The 22,213-nt window shown below is 34.6% G+C and overlaps 1 protein-coding gene across 2 annotated transcripts in view; it reads right to left on the reverse strand.

Moving 5' to 3' along the window:
* The window catches only part of RFX3 (regulatory factor X3), a 284,384-nt gene that overhangs the window by 148,692 nt on the left and 113,479 nt on the right, over positions 1 to 22,213 (reverse strand). For both annotated transcript variants that reach the window (XM_069474175.1, XM_069474176.1), the window contains one exon: positions 10,213 to 10,337. In XM_069474175.1, coding sequence (XP_069330276.1) covers positions 10,213 to 10,329 — 117 coding nt within the window. In that variant the 5' untranslated portion in view covers positions 10,330 to 10,337. The remainder of the gene's footprint in view (positions 1 to 10,212; positions 10,338 to 22,213) is intronic.

Genomic DNA, 22,213 nt, shown 5'->3' on the forward strand with positions numbered 1-22,213 from the left:
TTTTTAAAGAAAATAGAAAGGTATAACATTATGTCTATTTCTAAAATCAGCCCTGGATGAGAAGAATGGCAACATGATTATTTTTTTGTGGATAGAAAAAATGTGTAAGTATTCCATGAAATTAACCTTATGATATGTTTAATACAGGCATAGAGCTTGAAGATTTTGATGAATAATTCCTCTGGCTACAAAAGAATCCACAAGAGGAGTTGATTCTGAAACTGTGTTCCATAAATCCCTACAGGTTCCACAAAGGCATGTCAGGAGCTGCTAAGAGGGACAAGAGGACGTTAGGTGGGCAAGGCCCAAGTTCTTTCCCCTTCACACACACAATGATTCAGTCAGAATATCTCAGTTGTATTACTATATTTAATATATTCCTTCAACACATATTGAGCCCTTACTACTTGCCAAGTATTTACTGGTTGCATGAAAGTACCTTTGAAAAAAAGAATCATTTGATAAACAGATAATACAAATATGCCCCACTCCCAAAAGAAATGTAACGTCAACCCCACACACGTTCATTTTGTAATTACTGCCTTAGAGTATACTTCTCAACTATAAGCACAGGCTGTCAAGGCCAAATGACTATTATCCAAAGCAAGTTATTAAAATTCCTTTAGCCCCAGTTTCCTCACCCATAAAAGGAGGATAATACCTCCTTGCAGGGGTGTTTTAAGCTTTGGAAATAATAAGCCAGGCATTAAGCACAAAGAATGGCACATAACAGATGCTGAGTAAATGGTATCTTCTGTTGTTATAATCTGTTGTTTCAACTGGACTTCTGACAGAATTAGAATGGTAGACAACTTCAAAATGACAGCTATTATTGAAAACTTAAATAGCTTATAATGCAGACTGAAATATGATCAGAAGCTCAAGATATGAAGATTTTTGTCCAGGTGTCACCTAACACCCCACTTCACCTCTCACCACTCATTCTTCCCACGTTCTCCTCCAGCCATATGGACTCTATTTTAACTCCACAAACCCACCCAGTTCTCTCTTGTGCCAGGTCTTCATATACTTACTTTACTCAAAAAACACTTCCATTTATTCTCCCACTGTTATCTCTATTCCTCAAATCTTAGCTTAAAAGTCACTCTCTTTGGGAAAACGTCCTTGACCAGCTCATACTATAAATAACAATTTTGATTTGGACCTTAAAGTTTCTCTTTCTTTCAGACACTGATGGCAAACAGGCTCAGCTTTATATTGAGATCTATTAGGCTGCGGGTATATTTTTAGCACAAATAAAGAATTCTCTGCTTTGCTTTGGCAAGAGGGTAGGTGCTCTGTTTAAATTATGTTTCAAATTGTTAAAATTGAATGTAAAACAAAAGTGCCAGTTATCCTAAAGTTTTCTGTTTTCTACTCATGTAAAAAAAACTTGATAGGACAGATTGAACTTTCCAAGCCAAAAAAAAAAAAAAAAAGTACTAATGTTGAAATTGATAGTTTGATAGGCAAATTAGATATCAATAGGAAACAAATTATACATCTGTAAGAAGAAAGCTATGGAGTCAACTAAAATAAGTCTATACAAAGTCTTGCAAAGTAAGTAATTTGTTAGAGAAGAAAATTGCCTGCAATTCAACTCTGGGATGTCCTTTGGAATAGCAGCACTAAAGGAACAGTTTAAGGCTCTTCTAATTACAAACTCAAATTTGTATCAGGCTACCTAAGATAGTAATGTATTATTTTCAACTAAATTTGCTACACTTGACCCAAAATTATTATATCTCATGAGCCGTATACAATATTGAAGGTAGTCCTGATTTTTATTGAGAAAGCTTCTGGTACTTTTTCTAACCACTGTGGTGACTACACTGGATGCCCACACAGAGTGGAAGACACAAATACCACCCCTGCAGGTCAGACGGAGTTCATGCTGGTTCTGATCTAGAGCCTAAGCCTCCGTGACTCAGAATCCAGTTCAATACAAGGAAGGAGGAACACATATTCTTGCTTAGTAAAGAAAATGAAAGCAGCATTGGTTTTTAAGGCTAACATAGCTACAGAGGATAAGTTACTTGAAAGTGATAACAAAGAAAGATGGCCAAAGGCCAAATGTTACAGAAAAGTGGATTAAAAAAAAAACCTTAAAATTTTCCATTAGAAGATCAGAGACTACAACTACTATTGCTATTACTAATAATAATAACACTGAAAATAATAATTGTAAAACATACTAAATTTCTTACAGGCTCCTTATAACCAGGTACTACCCTAAATTATTTAATAAATATATTACTTAATATTTTTAGCTGCATATGAGTCAGATATTATTATCACTATTTTATAGATAAGGAAAACTGAGTCTCAGAAAAGTTAATAACAGGCCCAGAGTCATATAAGTAGAAAGAGCAAGAGTCAGGAGTTGAACTCATGTCTTCCAACTATAATGTCCATTCTTGACTTCCACAAAATCTGCTTCCCTTGATGAAGTAGCCCTCAAAGAAATAAAAGTGGAGGCTCAGAAGCCATAAAAGAAAAGAGGGATATGATAGTCAACAGTATCAAATGTCAAAGAAAAATCCGGAAAGAACCTAGAGAACAATGTTGGATTTGGTTCATCCAAAATATCAATAGTTGTATGAGTAGCATCAAAATTTCACAGGATTAAGAACTGAACAGACAAAAGGGAAATGTAGTAGACAAGTGCAAAAGACTTTATCAGAAAAATTGGCAGTGAAGAAATACATAAAGAAATAAGTTCACTGAATAGGGAGAGAATGAAATCCTTGGGGAGGGACATATGTGAAGTCATCATAAATGGGTCATCTAACTCAAACTCCTGAAAGAGGTTTTTGTGTAACACTGTTCCATATCCCTCACTTCCTAGGTCTCTTCCTTCCCCCATACATATTGCCTTATTTCCCTCTAACTCTTCCATGCTTTTCTCTACCAGAGATACCCTCTTCCAGTTTGTTGTTCTTGAAAACTTTCACTTTTCCTTTAGCATGCAACTCAAAAGTCACATCTTTGGTGAAGACATTATTGATCTTCACTCCCAAGGATAATCTCCATCTTTGTTATTGAGGTACTCTGCATATCCAATTCCATAACAATATCTATTTTCCTTCAAAAAGCTGGCTTCCTATCATCAGAAACCATATCAAATTACCTTTGAAACCCCAGCATTTAGCATAGTGCCTAGCACATTCCTCTTAACATATGGTATCCAGAACTGATGACAGCAATCTGGCTCCAGATGAGAAAATATTTTAAAAATTGCTTAACAGAGAATCAAAGAATACTACTACTCAACTATTTTAACAGTAAAGCTCTCATTTGTACATTTTCAGTAGAAATGGTCAAATAAAGGGGCTTAATATTGGATTAGCATAGCAAGATTTATTTCAATTGTAATGCAGCATGGTCCTTTAAAACACCTTATTTTTTATATTGAATACAAAAATTTAGCAGCTCTGATTCTAAAAATAAATATGCTCCTCAAAAGCTAAAATCGTTGTCTATTTTTTTTTTTTCAAAAAGACATTCACATGGAATTCATTTTAAAATGTAACCCTATCTTTTAGGATGTCTGCCACAGTCTTAATTATGAGAACATTGTCCCCCTCAGGGAACCAAGCCAATGAGAATCAAGTCCCAAATAAGAGTAAACCAGAGAAAAAATGTCTTTGTTTCAGTTGATTATATGAGATAATGGTCTCAAATGACAAGAATTCTATTCATGTCCATCAAAGCTAGGATTCGCAGAAAGCAAACCTCTTGACCTTGAATAGAAAGGAAAGATAAAGACAAGAATGATGGAGTGCTCTATCTCAGGCATAGCTCCCCAAACTGGCAAACAGACTGATTTCAGATACCAATGATCAAAATTTGATCCAAAGGAATATTTTTTATGCATATAAAGCTCCCCAAACTGGCAAACAGATTGATTCCAGATACCAATGATCAAAATTTGATCCAAGGGAATTTTTTTTATGCATACTATAGGCAATCTTTTTCTCTTTAATCACTATTGATTGCTTTCACCAGAATAATTAGCAGTATACTCATGAGAAAGTTATCAGAGTTTCTTTCTGGCTGTGATCACATACTACTTAGAACATGGCAAACAGAAGTGAGGACAGAAATGACCCTGTATTGAAACTGTGGTCTAAAGAATGAAGATGGGAGGAGTATTCATTTTAAACTTAAATGCCTAAAATCTATTTCCTAAAGGTTACGGCATCATTTTACAGATAACCATAATAAATAGATCTATTGGAGAAGATTCATTTAAAATCTACCCGTTTTGAAGATTGCCCTTCTCGTACAACCTAATTGACAACTCTGGTTGGATTTGTTCCCCAAGGAAAATGTCCTTTATCTTTTTGACTGCAGGGATAATATGCTCACTTTGCAGGACATACCATAATTTATGTGGAAATGCTAAATATGTGATAGACTGATACCAACCAAAAAGAAACAATATAGCCACGTAGCTCTTCTATTTATTTTGACAACTCAAATTATGAACAAAGTGTCCCTGCCTACCTAGGTGATTTATATAAAAACAAAGGTTCTTTCCTGAATATAATCTTGAAATGAGCTTTTATCAAATAAAAAGAGGTTTCAAATGTCCCAGCTACATACCAAAAACCCACCAGAAACATACTCTCTGAGTCCCTGGGCAGGAAAAGGTTAAAGATTACAATCTCTGATAATAACAGAAAGTTGAAAGCTGCTTTGGAAAATAAAATATATATATATGTATATATATATTATTTTGAACTCAAAGAAGCTCCTCAACCACAGAGTTCCACTGTACCTGGATGTTATGTTTAATAGCAGCAATATAGAGACAATGTACTTGCTCATTTAGAGAAAAAGATTTATGTCCTTCTCCAAGAAAAAGATAAGACTGACAGAGAGAGTAGAAAGAAGAAGGACTATAGTTGCAAATATAGTTAAAACTGGGAAACTTTAAAAGGAGAAAATATCTTGCAGTCCTGGCTCAAGATAGTAATTCCTCAACGTCAACAGTATGCATGGAATACCTGGAGCCCAAGATTAAAACAAGGAACAAAAGTTCTGACTTCTGTCTTGGTTCTATCTTGAAAAGAACATAATCTGGCTGGCTATGGAATAGTAGCAAGACATTTTCCTTTTTCCTTCTCCTGGATGTTTAATTCAGTTCTAGGGTTAGAAAGCCTCCTAGGTTTAGGCATAAAATGAAAAATTTGAAGAATAATCTACAAGAAATTCTTTAACAAATCATTCAAGGAAGAAAAATAGGGAAATGGATCAGTCCATTTCTAGTCACATTCTATAGAGGCCCATCAGACCAAAAAGTCTCTTTATAGAGATGTAGGATGGATAATATCAAAACTTTAGTTTCTAGTCAAAATACTGAACTTGGCTATTTTTATAGATTTTATTGAACTGGGCAAATATGTTCATATTTGGAAGCTAAGACTCTATGACATTTTGTGACATAACAAAAACTTATTTAGATAGGAAATTTGATATAGTTTTACAGGTTGAACATCCCTAATCTGAAAATCCAAATTCCAAAATGCTCCAATCCTAAATTTTTTAATCACTGGCATGACACCACAGGTGGAAAATTTCACATCTGACTTCACGTGATGGGCTACACAAAACTATTAAAAATATTGTACAAGATTATCTTAAGGCTATGTATATAAGGTATATATGAGTGACTTTTGGGCTTAGCCTGGGTCCCATTATGTATCCCTCATTATGTATATATAAATATTCCAAAATCTTTCATTATATATTTGCAAATATTCCAAAAGCCAAAAAAAAAAAAAATCCAAAATATGAAACACTTCTGGTCCCAAGCACTTCAGATAAGGAATACTCAGCCTGTATATATTAATAGCAAGACCTTACTATACTTTGTTCTGAATTCTCCATTCCTGAACCATATTGTCTAAGGAAAGGTGCCAAATTGGTATTTGAGGACATATAGAATAAACAAAATACCATAGTAATAATTTTAGAATCAACATTTTATTTGGTACTTTTTACACAGCGAAATTAGAACCCCGTGGCTTTGAAGAAATGAAAGTGTATAATATTAGGATCCTGAAATTTTCTGGTTTCTCAACATTCCAATACATACAATATCACATGTCTCAACATAAAAAAATTAGCTATAGGCTTTCTCTTTATGTCAAAATGAACAAAGCAAGGTTACAATGAAAAGTTGAATCAATAGAAATAACTACCTTTGACATCAATACCATGATTTCAATATCCATCATGGGTCAGTAATAAATGCTAGAAAGCCTTTAAAGGCATTTTACTGCAGATTACAAGCCCAAGATATCATCAGCACATTAACAATTCAAACATTATAGGCATGTCAAAGCAGTAAGAAATTACTATACATCTAATCTTATCAGTTATAGACAATTTACAACCACATGGACACTGCTAAAATCCACTGAGGAGCTTCAAACATGGTACTGCTCTGGTGAAAAAGAAAAAAATGACAAAGAAAAAAAAATCCTTTCAAATAAGCCTGAAAGGACAACATAACAAGTGTCTCCAGACAAATATCACACTAACAAACTATGTGAAATAAAACACTTTGTTGACAAAAAGAAATTGAGAGTTCTCACCTTCCTTGCTTGGTGTAAGGGAATGTAACGTATCACCTGCCTTGAATGTCCCAGAACAAAGAGCTAATTTGAAATGAAAAATACGCCTGTTGGGGGTGAGCCATATGGCATAGTACAATGTTTTCCAAAGTGTGGTCCAGGTGTACATGAAATTATTTTTTATGAGGAGAAAAATGAAGTGTATATGTGTGTGTGTGTGTGTGTGTGTATGTGTGTATAAAATCTTCTATTTATGGATGGTGATACTGATTTTCCACTTCTGGCAGCAATCTCATTTTTTTGTTTCTAATATATTTATTTAATATAAAAATAATTCTATTTAAGAAACAATCAGACTCCCTCCACCGATCCTTTGCAGTAAGGTGACTCGCTTTCCCTAACTTTGGTAAAAAGTTTGGAGGTTTATTCTTTGGTTTAATCTCTGCGTGGAGGAAGACCATGCACAGGTTATACCATACAAAAAAGAGAAAGATTAAGTAAATTAGTGCAATAAATACCCAACTCCCTTTCCCCACTCAGCTCCCAGGCAGCCAAGCATTTCACCCACCAGGCAGAAAGTTAAAAAAGTCTTCTTGAATAATATGATCAGCCGAAGAGGAAAAATAAAGATACTGAACATCAGAGGGTTCCTAATTAAAAAGCCTACTTAGTCAGATGACCCTATTTTGAAGTCAACAAGACTCATTCATGCATTCAAATCAGCCTCTTATACCTACAATTTTAAATATGGATAAACGCCCAAAGATTATCAGACATCTGAGAAAAGCTTTTAACATGAAAGAGACTATAACTAACAAACAAACAGAACAGAACAGAGTACCTTGAAACAGACTATGTAAAGAGAAGAAAATTTCAACTTAAAAAAATTAATATCTTCAGAGAGAAAAAAGAAAACCATGAAATAAAACATGATGTTATAAAAAGGGACATACAAGATATTTTTTGAAAGTGCTTGAAAATAAAAAAATATGACTGCAGAAAGTAAAAGTGAAAGGCTGAAAGACTGAAATTGAAAGTAGAACAGAAAAGTCTAGAAAGTGAAAAGAGAACAGAGGGGAGGTAATCATAAATGAAAAATTGAAGAAATTTTCCCAGAACTAAATAACATGAATGTCCAGATTGAAAAGGCCCATTAAGCTTCCAATACAAGTATGAAAATAGGCCCACATCAAGACATATCATCATGAAATTTCAAGAAACTGAGATTTGAAACATTCTATAAACTTTCAGAGAGACAAAAAAAAAAAAAAATCACATAAGCCACATACAAAGGACCAGAAATTAGAATGCTGTTTGACTTGTCCATAGCAATCCTGTGAACTAGAAGAAATATAATTTTAAATTCAGGAAAAGTAAATGAGTTTTATAGGAAAGGAAGGTAATCACTAATTACTACATGGCTAGATTTGAATAGCATTTATATCACTGTGGTATAAGCACTGAATACTGATCTACTAAAATTAAAGTAAAATTTCTAGGTTGACACATATAAAAATACTGTTTTTGTACATAAAAAACTGCATATGGTACAATCTATTAGAAACATAAGGAATGGAAAGGCTGTGTGTGTGTGTGTGTGTGTGTGTGTGTTAGGGACCAAAAGTGGGGCATACTAAGATAATGCTTAAAACTAAAAAATCAAGAAGCAGTAAAATAAGTATGCAATTTTAAAATATATGGAGGTAAATATTAAAGTAACAGGTTTAAAGAGGTAAATGGAGTTGCCTCTGAGGAGTGGTTTATAGGAGAAAACGGTAGGTTGAGGACTTTTTTGTTTTAAATAATAAACCTTGCTGAATTATTTGACTCTTTACACGATTAGATGCATTATTAAGACCTATAGTAAACATCTGATGATATATAAATTCAATAAAAAGAAAACTGTATTTAAAAAAAAAACAAAAAAAACAGAAGGAAGGGAGAGAGTAAGAAAAGACAGCGTCCAAGACAGAGGGTCAGATACGTGCTACAGACTTTTTAATGTGTCAAGAGGGCACTTTCTCATGAAAGTGGGCACTATCTCCACCACACTTTTGTTAGAGATAGGCACTCTCAAGGCCATTCTTCTTCCATAAATGAGATACAAAGCAAACCAGAGCAAATTTAACTGTTGAACATTTCCTTAGAATTGACAGATCGTTCAGTTATCTTTCTAAAGTTAGGTATGAAAATGTTCCAATTGTTCTTTACTTGCCCTTTGGATAACATAAGTTACCCTTTTCTGAATAATGTTCAGAGTCTTGAAATTGGTGATGACAACAATAATACCAGAACCTTTTAAAACACCATTTTAGAGAGATTCATTTTAATGGTAAAAAGGAAAAATAAAGCCAAGAAAGATAAACATAATTAAAAAATTAAAACATATAATTTTTTTTTGTAGATCAAAACTACATATAGTTCAACCTAATAAACTGGGAACATGAAAGATGGAAAGGATGTATGTGTATGCATGCTAGAGAGCAGAAAACAGTATGCTAAGATTAAAAAAAAAAAATGTTAAGCCAGGCAAGGTGTAGTCCCAGCTCCTTGGGAGGCTGAGGAGGATTACTTGAGCCCAGGAGTTTGGGGCCAGCCTGGACAATATAGCAAGACTCTGTCTCTTAAAAAAAAAAAAAAGTTTTAAAAAAAGATTATTTCAGATATCTTTACTTACCCTAATAGTCAAAGACTGTGATTCCAGGACTCATCCCACCCAACCCAATTCTATATCCTGCAAAGAATATAACCTTGAGTCTTTCTGTCTATCATTTATAAAAACCTAACCACTTATTTATAATTGTAGGAGCAACAATTGCTGAAGATTCTCCTATTTACTAAGAAATTACAGGAAAATCTTGAGTCCCAAGATAATGCTATATGACATATGATCTTTCTCACTTAGGTTGTCACCACTTTTTGGGAGAAATGACAGGTCAATGTATTCACAATCCTCATGCAGAACTACTAACTGGCTTGAACAGCATTATGTTGTCAGTATCTTTCCAAAACAAGCCCACTGCCCTGGGTATGAATAAGACTTGTAGTAAACATCTGATGATGATTTCATTCCCAACTTTTTAAATAGGATGAGTCATATCTCCAGACCTTTAAGATTATTTTATTTTCATTAAATAGTATTTATCAGCCACCTAACGTCAAGGCCCTTTGTAAATCACCACAAAGGCAAAATCCCTGCCTATAAAGTACAAGCATTCTATTCTTTAAATACTACTGTGAGCCAATTAAATAAAAATATTATTGCTGACATTTCAGTATGAAAGAAAGAGGAAGTTATGATAAATAATGGGTAGAGAAGAGGAGGAGAAATCCTTCTTAAGGTGTTTAAGTCAGAAAAACTCTCTATAGGAGTTAAGAGAGACTCTTTCAGAATCAGGATTATAGCTTGAATATCTTTGTATCCCTACAGCCTAGCATAGAAAGAACCTAGCACACCCAGGAAATGCTCAAGAACCATTTGCTGAATCAGCCTAAGAAATGAACTATGCCTATCTTAGCACCCAATGAGGCAAGAAAGCAAAGTCCAAATAATCTTTGGATACAGCTATGCTGGACAGTCAACACAATGAAAGTAACGGCATCTTCTCTGACAACAGCAGCTCCTTACCTGTTGCTGTACTGGTACTTGCTGTACCACCTGTGTAGGCACTGCTGCTTGACTAGCCACAGATGTTTGTAAAGTCACTGTCGAACCTGTGTCCGACCCAGTCTCTGATGTCTGCATGATGGTCTCTGAAATATATTAAAATAGAAATAAAGTTTAAAATGTTCTCATCGCTAGCTTCATTACATTTGTTCTTAATAACCAATACTGTAACTAACTTTCAACTGTCATAATAACTCTTAACCCAAGATACTGCCATGATAGTCCATACATGTGTAGAGTCATTTTGACCACTTTTAAATAAATACAGAAAAATACTAATAAACATTTTTTTAAAAATCCCCATTAGTATTATCCTGAGACTATCAAGGTTAAGTTTCATTGAAAGCTACCTTCCTTAGATCTCATCTGTTATCAATTGTTTCAATCCCTTTATAAACTATAGTTCAAAATTATGTCAATATACTCCTAATTCTCATAACAGAAACTCTAATTGGATGTAATATGCCATGAACTCTAGTTTCCAGACACTTTTATATGTCTAGAATGTAGGTTGTCAGGATGTCACTGGAGTACAATTTAGAGTAAGTCCTTTCTACAGTCCTTTCCAACTTCAAAACTTACTATTTGGTGATCTTAAAAAAAAAATTACTGCATATCCAAACACCAACTGATATACCCTAAACTTAGCAAAAGGATGGAGTTCACTAATTTTCTCTGCCTGGGTATAATATGGTACTAGTCTTAGACAAAGATAGCCAAAAATCAATAATGTTTAATATTTTTGAAAGATGGTGTGGACTATAATCATGTAAATAAGACTTCCATACAAAGGCATGAACTACATATTCATGTACACAATTTTCTCCCATTCACAATTCAACATGACACATTTTTCAGTTCTTACATGCCTGACCTACCAAACCAGGATTACATTTTGCAGCATTTACTGTAACAAGTATCCTTTCTCAGGCTCCCTGGCCTTGACATCCCCTTTTGCTATTTATACATTCCATAAAATAAATATGAATGTATTTTCTATTGAGCAGGGACCAGATTTCTAATTTTTTTCCTGGCAAGGGGGGAACAGTATTTAATTGGTAGCCTAAGAAAAATACTGCATTATGGGGTAAGTCTATGAAGAAGAGTATGGCAAACATTAATTTTCCCTAAGAAAATTCTTAGAGTATTCTGTTCTTCCAAGGAGAAAATTAACCCCTCAGTATCTTTTGTCACAGTATGACCTCTTCTAATCTGTCCCCCAAGCCTTCTATCATCTCATTCAATTTTAGAAAGGGACCTCTGAAGACATCAAATCTACTCTTCTTATTTTATAAATGAGGAAACTAAAGCCCCCAATGGTTAAGAGACTTGTTCAAGGTGACAGGAGTAGACCTGGGACCCAGCCTTCTAACTTTGAATCTGTGTTTAATTTTCCTTCTAGACTTTAATGTTGGCATCTCTTTAGGTGATTGAGCATTTTCTTATTCTTTTGTTAGTCAAAACAATAAACATTAGTACATGCAAAATGTATAGCAGTAACAGCTAGGACTGATTATTTTAGCATACACTAAGGACTCTTCTAAATGCTTCATTTGTTAATTCATTAATAAATTAACCCATGCAACAATTCAATACATTTGGGATGATTATAATCTCCATTTACAGATGAGTAATCTTAGGCACCCAGAGTGAAAGTGGCTAGGGAGTTACAAAATAAAAGGAAAGTGATGGAGACTGTGGCTAACTGTGGCTAACTGTAGCTAATATCCCATTTATGTGGGTCAGCTAATACTTAGCTCCAGGATATCATGGATATGTGGGAAGGCCGATCTGAAGATAGCAGTTCCTTCCATTTTCCAAAAGAAGCTGAAAATCCAGATTTTTATGTGAAATCTCACAAATGGTGACTCACTTTTTTAAATGTAGTATTTATCTACACAAACACATACCCTCCTTTTGACTAGCATTAAGACCATGGACCCAAAATGTTTGAGAAAGACAGTATTCACTACACAAAACTATTGCCTAATTAAGATTACTGGAAGACCAATGGTTCTCAAAATTTGGGAGGGAATACACAACAAATTAAGAATTCAATCTCTTTCTTCCACTACGGAGAGGGGGAAAACACTCTGCTAAAAAAGAAAGCAAAAGCCAGGGTCCTTTATTATATATATACTTATATACTATTGATGTCATTTGTGCTATATACAGGAAGAGCTATTAGTAAAAGTGAGGCAACACTTGTCTGCAAAGAATGAAGAACGAATCAGATGTTAGATATCATCTTCAGTGAGGTTTTCTCAGCCTCTCTTGCCCACTCCAAGATGGCTGGTGGTCTTCGTCAGTTTAGCGTATAGATGAGAAAGATAGGGTTGCCAGTTATGGTTTCTCCTTTGAGCTGCTGAATCAAAGGTAGATGAGTTTCTTACAGTGAAGTTGCTCACACTACAACTCCCTCCTATTTCCCCCAGAGCTGGCTGGGAACTTTACTGAGGCTTGCTCATGTGCCCATATATTGTATTGCAGACCAGTCTGCACACTCCTTTTTGGCACATGACCCATACTTTGACAACTGGTTTAGATCAAACACACGCAAACATGTAAAGAAAGAAGTTCTCTTTAAAAATTAAACCTACCTTTAAAACAATTCTTAACAACTCCCAATAAACCAACTGAGAGAGCTTATCAGAAGATAAAAGGCAGAGATTTAGAAATTACTCTCTTATGGACTATAGTAGATCCCACAGACAGGTCTTGTTTGGCTCAGAGTGATGACAAAATTCTTACTGCCAATGTTTAAAGATCAGAAAACTATGCATTAAAAAACAAAATTTCAGATTTTTCTTGAAAAATCTGAAAATTTGAGAAAGGTAAGCCCATACTATATGTTTTATAGGCAAACTATTTAAGTGGCTACACTTAGTCACTTGCCTGGCATCTATAGGTATCTGATTTTGTGAATCCTTTTGAGGGTAACCAGAAATCTATTCCTACAAATACAGATTGAAAGTGGAAAATTGCTTTTGGGGTTTAAAACAATATTGATGACATTTATACTGATTCATCTATTTTATACACAAGACTAATAATAATTTATACCCAAGCTTAGACCATTTTACTAATAGAAATGTGTAATTAGATACTTGAAACTATGATTTTCCTCATTTTACAGATGAGTCAACTAAGGCCCAGAGATATTAACTCACTTACCCAAGGTCATACAGCTAGGAAATAGGAAAGGAAAATTTGGACATCACACTGAAGCCTGATCACTAAACTACCAGACCATGTTGGAAGTCTTGAGTTTCACAATAGACAACACACAGAGAGAAGATAATTAAGAAAAGCAAACTGGTGAAGTTTTAGAATGAGGGGGAACAAAAGAAAAAAAAATGTCAACTATAAAACAGGAGGAATCTTTATAGAATAGAGCAGGGGAAATAGGTAGAAAATAATAGCTTGCAAAACTCATAGCTAGAAAGTCATAGACAATTTTCTACCCAGCCTCTGGCTCTATCTACATATCACATCAAAACTGGCACATAAAGCCCAATCCCACACAACCAAGTATCAGACCAAGTATTAAGCAAGTCCCAGAGTATCTTCTGTTTATTCCCAATTACTGCTCATTGGCCAGATCTATTTGGCTCCTGAATTATAAGGTCGTGCCCATTGATAAGAATTTAGCCCCTCAGTTTTGTCTCCATGTTTCCTTCACAGACAACAATTTCATTCTCCATTGATTTCACTATCTTCTTCAGCTTTGAGAAAGAGTCTCTCTTTGCCAAGCCTTATGACTTGACAGCATCTCAATCACATCCCTTCCAGAGTCTGGTCCAAAAGGTCATGATTATGGTTGGGTCTCTTAATTAGTCTTTTCCTGGTGCTGGTACTTATGCTAAGTTCTTCAAATATATTTTCTAGTTTAATCTTCAAAAGAACCCCATGATGGAAGTGTTATTATCCCCACTTAAGAGATGAGGAAAGTGAGACACAAATGGATTAAATATTAATAATTTGTCAAAAGCCAAACAGGTAGTAAGGGGAAGATGCTGAATTCAATCTGTCTGACTCTAAAGCCCATGATGTCAACCACTACATATTAATATATTGCTTTATAACATGATGATGGGGCTTCCAAATGAAAACCTGGAAACCTTTGGCCTAAACAGCAGTCTTTGGGGTTCTCAACCCACAGTATTTAATATATATTTCCAATAGCAATGGACACACATCCCATCTCTAACATCGAAGTACATTCAGAAGTATTCCCTCTCTTTCTTGAGGCCATGATAAAATCCAAATAATAAGCATTTTTCCGGAGGCATTTTAACTGATTAATTCTGAAGACCTGATTTAAGAGCAGATCAATTAGAATGTTAGAGCATGTTTGAGGAGTATAACCCTCCTGCCAAATTTTGCTAAACAGATAATTTAAACCCACTGACACATTCGTGGTATTCTAGTAGCTTTCCAACTTTTCTGCAAAGTAAGGATTCATCACGAGAGCGGTGTCTTAGCATGCTCCATTTTAGGTTTTGTTTTACTCCCAGCATAATAGTTTATGAGTACATTTGAGGTGTTCCCATTCACCCAGCAGTGGTTTCTGGTGTTTTGTTTATGTTTGGGAGTAATTTGGTTAGTTTACTTCCTTCACAGCCTCCTTTCAAGTGATATTTGTTTATCAGTCACAAATGCAGTCACATTAATCCATTTTGATAAGCTAAATAAACCCCTGCAGTTTGTCAATGAAGTAGCCCATATGTAAATGAGCTGTATATTCTTATAGGAGAGACATGCACAATTTCAGTCTAGTCATCCTTGCCTAATGTGGCTGTCAGGTGTGTCATGAGCAACAGATGCTTGTTTGACAAAGGACCTTTTTATTCTGGCTAATTAAGCAGTTGGACACACCCGCCTGTTAACGGTTCTGCATTGTACAGCCAGCTTTGGCTGAATCATGCAAATCTACAGCTAAATAGGCCACATTTTGAAAGAAGGCTAATTAACCCCTAGGAGAAGGAAAAGAATATTGCAAAAACCAGCTGCTGAATGCAACAAGATTAGCATTTCTTCAACCTGATGGGCAAAACCTAGGCAAAGCAAATGTGTTTGGAACAAACATGCCTTATTGCAAGTTTTAAGGCATTCAAATGTTCTTTGTGGAACTTCCTGAAGATTATTTAATACACTCAAATTCACAGTTGGATTCCTTTTATCACACACAATGTACATGCCAGATTAAATGGTTTAATAGTCTGACCTAATCAATTACTTATCAAACACAACTGTATAACTGGGCTAGCTTAAAAATAGATAGTATCCATCTAATTTTTATTGAGGTCTTTCATCCTGAAATAATTTGCTCCCCCCAAAAGCAAAGTCTGCAAAGTTTGGTTCCACTATATTTACTGTATTGTTTTTTACACGAAAAATGTAACCGGTTTTAATTCAATGTAGAAAATAAAAACTTGTAATTTAATTTTCAAGTGTAAGAGAATTTCTGTCATTTTTTTCTTAGCATAGAAAGACAAAAGATACAAGTTCTAATTCCCACTTGAACCAAATTAACCAAAATTATTATGATAGTTACTCAATGGGTACAGTAAAAATAAATCACATCTAAAATGTGACCATATTCAAGAATAACTCACTTACAAGAGCATTAGAAACCTGGTTCAACATAAGATCACAGAAATGCCATTTACAGAAAAAAATATAAAATTGAAAATTATTATTTTTAAAATAGAGAACAAGGAGTTTCACATTGGTGCACTTTTACACAGAGTAACATCCAAATTCACTGTAATTGAAGTTCTGCAGCATAAAATTTTTATCGCTAATACTCTGATTCTGCATTTTTAAATGTTAGAAAATAATAGTAGCATATATAATGCCCACAGCAATTAAAATCTCTATTAAAATTAAGACAACTAAAATGAGTAGGGCTTTTCAGGGAGGGGAGGAGAATTGCCAATATTCACTTTCCTAAACATAAAATTCATATGAAATGTACACATTTCTGACTATTCTGGAGGAGATGATGAAAAAATAATAAGATTACTCTAATTCTTTAAAAAAAAAACCTAAGGATAATAGACAACTTTCAAAGAAAATATAATGTAAGATGATGGGGCATATTAGAATGTGAACATATATATGTTACACTTATTGTTAAATAATCATGTGATAACTTCAATTTTTTAAAACTTGGGCAAAAATATATTCAACTGATTATTTTGCCTAGAATTACAAAACACTGTGACTTGCCTTTTTCCCCTTCATCCAATACAAATGAAAGAAACTGGTTAAGCTATAAACTGTAGTCAACTACCAAGCTTTCTTTATTTAAAACATACCTCTGTGAAAAATGTATTCATTGTAAAACACAGGGCTTTATCAAACCAATAAATCAAGTAAATGGGGAATGTAAAAGAAAACTCATGATTTTCTATATCATAAAAGCTCTGCCTCTTTATTTAGGTTTGATGTTGTAATCCTCATGACTGTGTACAATAAATCCTTTGTACTAAATTGATCTGTAGGAAAATGATGGAATGATAATAGTGTAGACTGTTCGGCAGTCATCTTCCTGTGATAACTGATGACAGTGATTAATGTTAGAGATGATTAATCAGCATGCTGGTAACATATACAGGTTGCCTGGGTAACTTTTTTCACTTTTCAAACAAAGGCTTTCTCTTAACTAATTCTTCCCTTGACTCAGAATAGATTATGAAAAACTATTTCTTTAAGAAAAGAAAAATCAAATTACTGTAACAGTTTTTATCTTAAAGGACTAATTACAAAAAACTAAAACAATCCATTAACACAAAAGCCAAACTGCTAAGATGATATAAGAATTATTTTGTTATTTGTTTTTATTTCCAGTTATCAAGAGAAGCTGTCATCAGGCACAAAGATAATTTGGGGGAAATAAGAACCAAATAAGTTGCCCAGTCAAATACTGGTGCCGTTCTAGTATTTTTTCACTCACATTCATGAATTAATAGTCAAATCAGTCTTACCTAGGTGAGACATACTAAAAAATGGCAATATGCAGTTAAAAGTTCAAAGAAAAGAAAAATAAAGCCAAACAAACAAATACAAAAACTCTTAAGGAATCCTACTCTCTTTCCTCCTGGAAGAAGGGTCTGAGAACAAAGTAATGTAACATACAGAAAGATTCTTACTAAAATCTGAGACAAAGCTTTAAATGTTTCTGCTGGTTGGTCAATCCAATCCTAAGAGTGACTAGAACCTAGTGGATGGACCATTTAATGATAGTAACATTTAAAACTGAAAGATAATGAACATTGAACATTTTATCATAAAACTGTTATCAACTTCATTATTGCTACTCTGTCTTGAGCATTTACTATAAAATAGAAGCTTTGCATACATTTATTCCTAATTTTCCCAATGAAGTAGATATTCCCATTTTATAGGAGAGGAAAGTAAGGTTTAGAGGATTAAATAATTTGCCAGGATCACACAGCTAGTAATAGATAAAGACAGGATTGAAGTTCCAGTCTGCCTCACTCCAGTAACAATGCCTTCTCATCACCTTGCCAGTCTGGGGCACAGACAGCAGCAGACAGTGAGGCTACGTTAGTGAAGTCAAATTTAAAGAACTAAAATAGCTTATGGATACTATGGGCACTAAAAAATTCTAAATTTGAACAAATATGCAGAAATATTAAGTGAATTACCACTATGTACCATAATTAGTAAATAATAAATATACTTTTACGAAGTTATCAAAGCTACAATTTTTATGATAAAAGGAAAAGCATGTCATGGGTTAAAGTGACCTTCACTAATCTTGTGTTTACAAAATATTTTACAGATGAAAGAGGCCATAATACAGAGAGACTCATTTGCTTTCAAGAATTTAAATTTATCCTATAAAAAAATCAAACAAAGCCCCAATTGAGCGTGTGTGTGTATAATAGTATATGCAAACACACGGATGTTTACTTAAGTATTGCTTATGATAGCCAAAAATAAACAACCAAAATATTCATAATTGGGTAAACGAATAAATTGTTCTATCCTTTATCTCTAAAATGAAATACTATACAGATCTATAAATGCCAGCATGGAAAGATATCTACAACATCATAAGCATAAAAAGCAGATTGCCAAACAGTATGTAGCCAGTGATACAATTTTATTCACAGATATGTATTAATAATTATACTCTTAGGACAAATTCTTGATGCATATACTATAAGCTGGGCCATGGGAGGGGACAAAAACATCAATGGAATTAGTAAGGGCTTCTGAAATATGGGTTCCCCAAACCAATGACCATAAACTTTGGGTGGTTGCAAGCTTACCCTGGACTTGCTGGTCAAAAGCAACATGGGCTCCAGAGACCCATCTCAGTCTGGAGCCACCCTAAATGTCAGTCTTAAATTCTGTACTCTGAAAGAACCCTTATAATCCCAAAGATAGCTAGCTGCAAAGATAGATTTTGGCCAAGTGCAGGGGCTCATGCCTATCATCCCAACAATTTGGGAGGCCAAGGTGGGAGGATCCCTTGAGGCCAAGAGTTAGAGACCAGTCTGTGCAGCATAGTGAGACGTCTTCTCTACAAAAATATAAATTCATTTTAAAAAGGTAGATTTTGATCTGTTCAGTTGCTGGGCACGAGCTCTGCCTCCCTTCTAAGTGGCTCAAAACCCTCAAGGGGCTCAAAACAGTCATTTTTTCGATGTTTCTAATACAATAAGCTATTTCAAAAATATCTCTGGAGATAATATCTATAGATCCATTCATTGTTAGTTCTATGATCTTTGCCATTTTATGCTAAAGGAAAGACATCGATAGTAATACATGTTCCCAAATGTAAAATATGATCCCTTTCTTATGACACTGCCCAATACCTATTATCCGGTCCAGAATCAAAACAGGAATTTTAATTGTGCTCCCTTTGTATGCAAACTGACAATGGTGTATGCAATGGTGCCTCTTTCAAAGATCTCAAATTGAGGAGAGGATAAAGGTGAGAAATCTAGGCATTCAGTCCCACCAAGCAAACAGTATCCCTTTCCTAAACTAGTCCTAGTGCCAGCTGATCATTCTCCCTTCATATCCTAAGCACACTTACCTTTTCTCTTTTTCTTTCTACACTCACCAATGTGGTTTTATCCACATACACAGTAGTATCTGTCCTACCTTATGTTTCAGGTTGATAAACAAGAATACGCTTGCCAGCTAGGGCTTACAAGTGGTCTTACTTCAGACAAGACGGGAGCAAAGGGAAGGCAGAGATCAGCTTAATAGGCAGTATTCCTTACAGAGCCACAAAAGAAACAAGCAGGTAGTATTGCTCTAAAACAGGAGTTTCCTTTTGATTTTACAAGGAGTGAAAGTAAGAACAGAAATTCTTAATTTCCTTCATACCAGAAAAGGCCCCAATGGCAATGTTCCTCTTAGATTCTCTTGCCCACACAACAATTTTTTTTCTCTCGTCTCTTTTTCTTTTTATAAAACTAGAGAATAGAGTCTTTTGCAGTTCCTAACTATTCTAATGACAGGCTCAAAGAGATCAACACATCTAAAAGGGGAAAATAATACTGTATAATAACATTGCTAATAATGGAAACAATATACCCCATTTTAAATGTACAGTATCTTAAAGAACTGAATTGTCATTACTGCCATTTTTTGGCAAATGTAGTGAACATGGGTGTGGGTGGACCTCAAAAAAAAAAAAACTCTATGTATTTATACACACATAAATTCTGGGAACACTTGCTGTAAAACATAACACTATTAAATTTTTACATTGACTTTCATTATAAAAATGCATATGCATACACTTGGAATAAAGACTTGGCCAAATGATAAAAATGAAAACAGACTGAAGACTGTAGCCAATTCAGTAAACTCAGATACTTAACAGAAAAATTATTTCTCTGTAGAAATCAGGAAAATTTAAAATAAGTCAATTACACTGAATTAAAAACAATGTTCCTGTGGAGCATGTTGTGGGAATTGGTGATACACTCTATGCATGGCTGTCTTTCCAGCTCTCTAGAGTATTTTCTTGGCTACAGAAACAATGATTCCTTTAGAAACTTCTTACTATATATAAATGTATCCTCTAAAGTTGGTTATCTTAGGCTATCTCATAAATCTTTACTTAATACCCCTTACTGGTATTGTTAAAATGTTTAAAATCAACTCTAAACCCTTTATGATTAACAGCAGTTGTCATTATATAATATTTTAGATAAGTGTGAGATTTCACACAATGAGTTTCATTTTCCTTTCTCCCTCTTCTTATTGAACTTTGGTGGTCTCTCATGGGGAGTAAAATGGAGAGATAACTCTTCTTTTATCTCTCCTAAAACAATAATAGTAACTGTTCTTATCCCAATGAGTCCTTTTATCACCAAACTTGTTCAAGAGTTCCCTACAGTCACCACCTTCATTTCTGCAAATTCTACTCAACTCCTTGATGCTTTGATAGCTGGGTTCTGCCACATCGCTCTAGAAGACTGTATTTTCTAAATTCACTAAGGAACAAATTCAATATACAAATTCTACGATCTTTTCTTAATTTTCAGATTCGCTGTATTGTCAAATTACACTTGTAATTAATGACAATCTGTTATCTTCTTGAAAAGCTCTTCCTCCTTGCCTTCCAAGACATTCCATTTTTCTGATTTTCTTCCTACCTGCCTAGCCAGTCTTTCTGTTTTCCTCAAATGTTTAATTTCCTCCCTTTGAACACACACACACACACAAAGAGTTGAGTTTGGGGTGTCTCTTCTGCTCTCTCAAAACTCTGAAGACTTTAGCCACTAACAACTAGTACCTGTATGTGAATAACTCCCAAATCTACAACTCTAGTCAATATCCGTTCTTCTGCTGAGCTACAGTTCTGGATTTTTAATAACCTGTTGAATCTTTTATAACTTACAATCATTACAAGTTCAACTGTTCAAATGAAATTATCAAAGCTCAATTTAAATTTTCATCCTTTTTATTAAACCTTCTGCCAGTAACTGCTGTTACATGCTGTGGGGGGATACATAGTCTCTGCCCTCAGTGAGTTCAAATTCTACCGATGACATAAGACAAAAGTGGCAATCTTTGGATCCAGTCAACTTGGCATCCTTTTTTCTAAAAGAAGCCTAAGTAAGAGTCACACTTCCTTTCTCTCCCATTCCTCAAATTTAATTAATTATCCAGTCTAATGATTCTGCTTCCTAATTATCTCTCAAAAATCTACCCCTATAACTCCATCTCACCACATGGATCCCTAGAGTTCAGGCCATTCCCCACAATAGGTCCCCAGTGCCCTCAGGATAAGGTGCAAACCCCTTAACAGGTTTATGAGGCTCTTTAGAATATAACTGCTGCTTACCATCTCCCCAGGAGTATATACAATCCAGCTATATGGAACTAAAAACAGTACCCCAACTGTGGGGCACTTGAACAGGCAGTTTTTTCTGCACGAAACAACATCTCCTTCTCACCTTCTCTCATTTTCACTTCTTTCAGGTCTCAGGATAAATCCTACTTTCCCCAGATAGCTTCCCAAACAACCACCCTCTTTCTCTTAACAAGTTTGGGTCTGGTGTCCTCCTGGGTATTCCTATACCCCCGTATCCTTAATGCACAGCAATTATCATATCCATAATATAACTGTCTTTTCAATAAGATTATAAACTCCATGAACACTTGGACTATGCTTATTTTTTTCACCTATGAATGCTACAGCACCTGATACACAAAGGATCTTCAATCTGTTGAAGGACCAGATGACTCTCCAAAGAGGATGAGTTTAAGACCCTGCTGAAACATTACTACTAGAATATGCTGTATCAGAGGCATTTAATACCTTAGAATTCTATATAAATATACTTATCTATTATAGCTATTTCTAATCAAGTTATTCATTAAGAATTTTTTCGTTAATTTTCTAATGTGACTTTACTTTCCATTTTGATTACAGCAAAATTTTATAACTCCCATATTC

Source organism: Eulemur rufifrons, chromosome 7 (genome assembly GCF_041146395.1).
Source record: "Eulemur rufifrons isolate Redbay chromosome 7, OSU_ERuf_1, whole genome shotgun sequence".
Classification (NCBI taxonomy): Eukaryota; Metazoa; Chordata; class Mammalia; order Primates; family Lemuridae; genus Eulemur; species Eulemur rufifrons.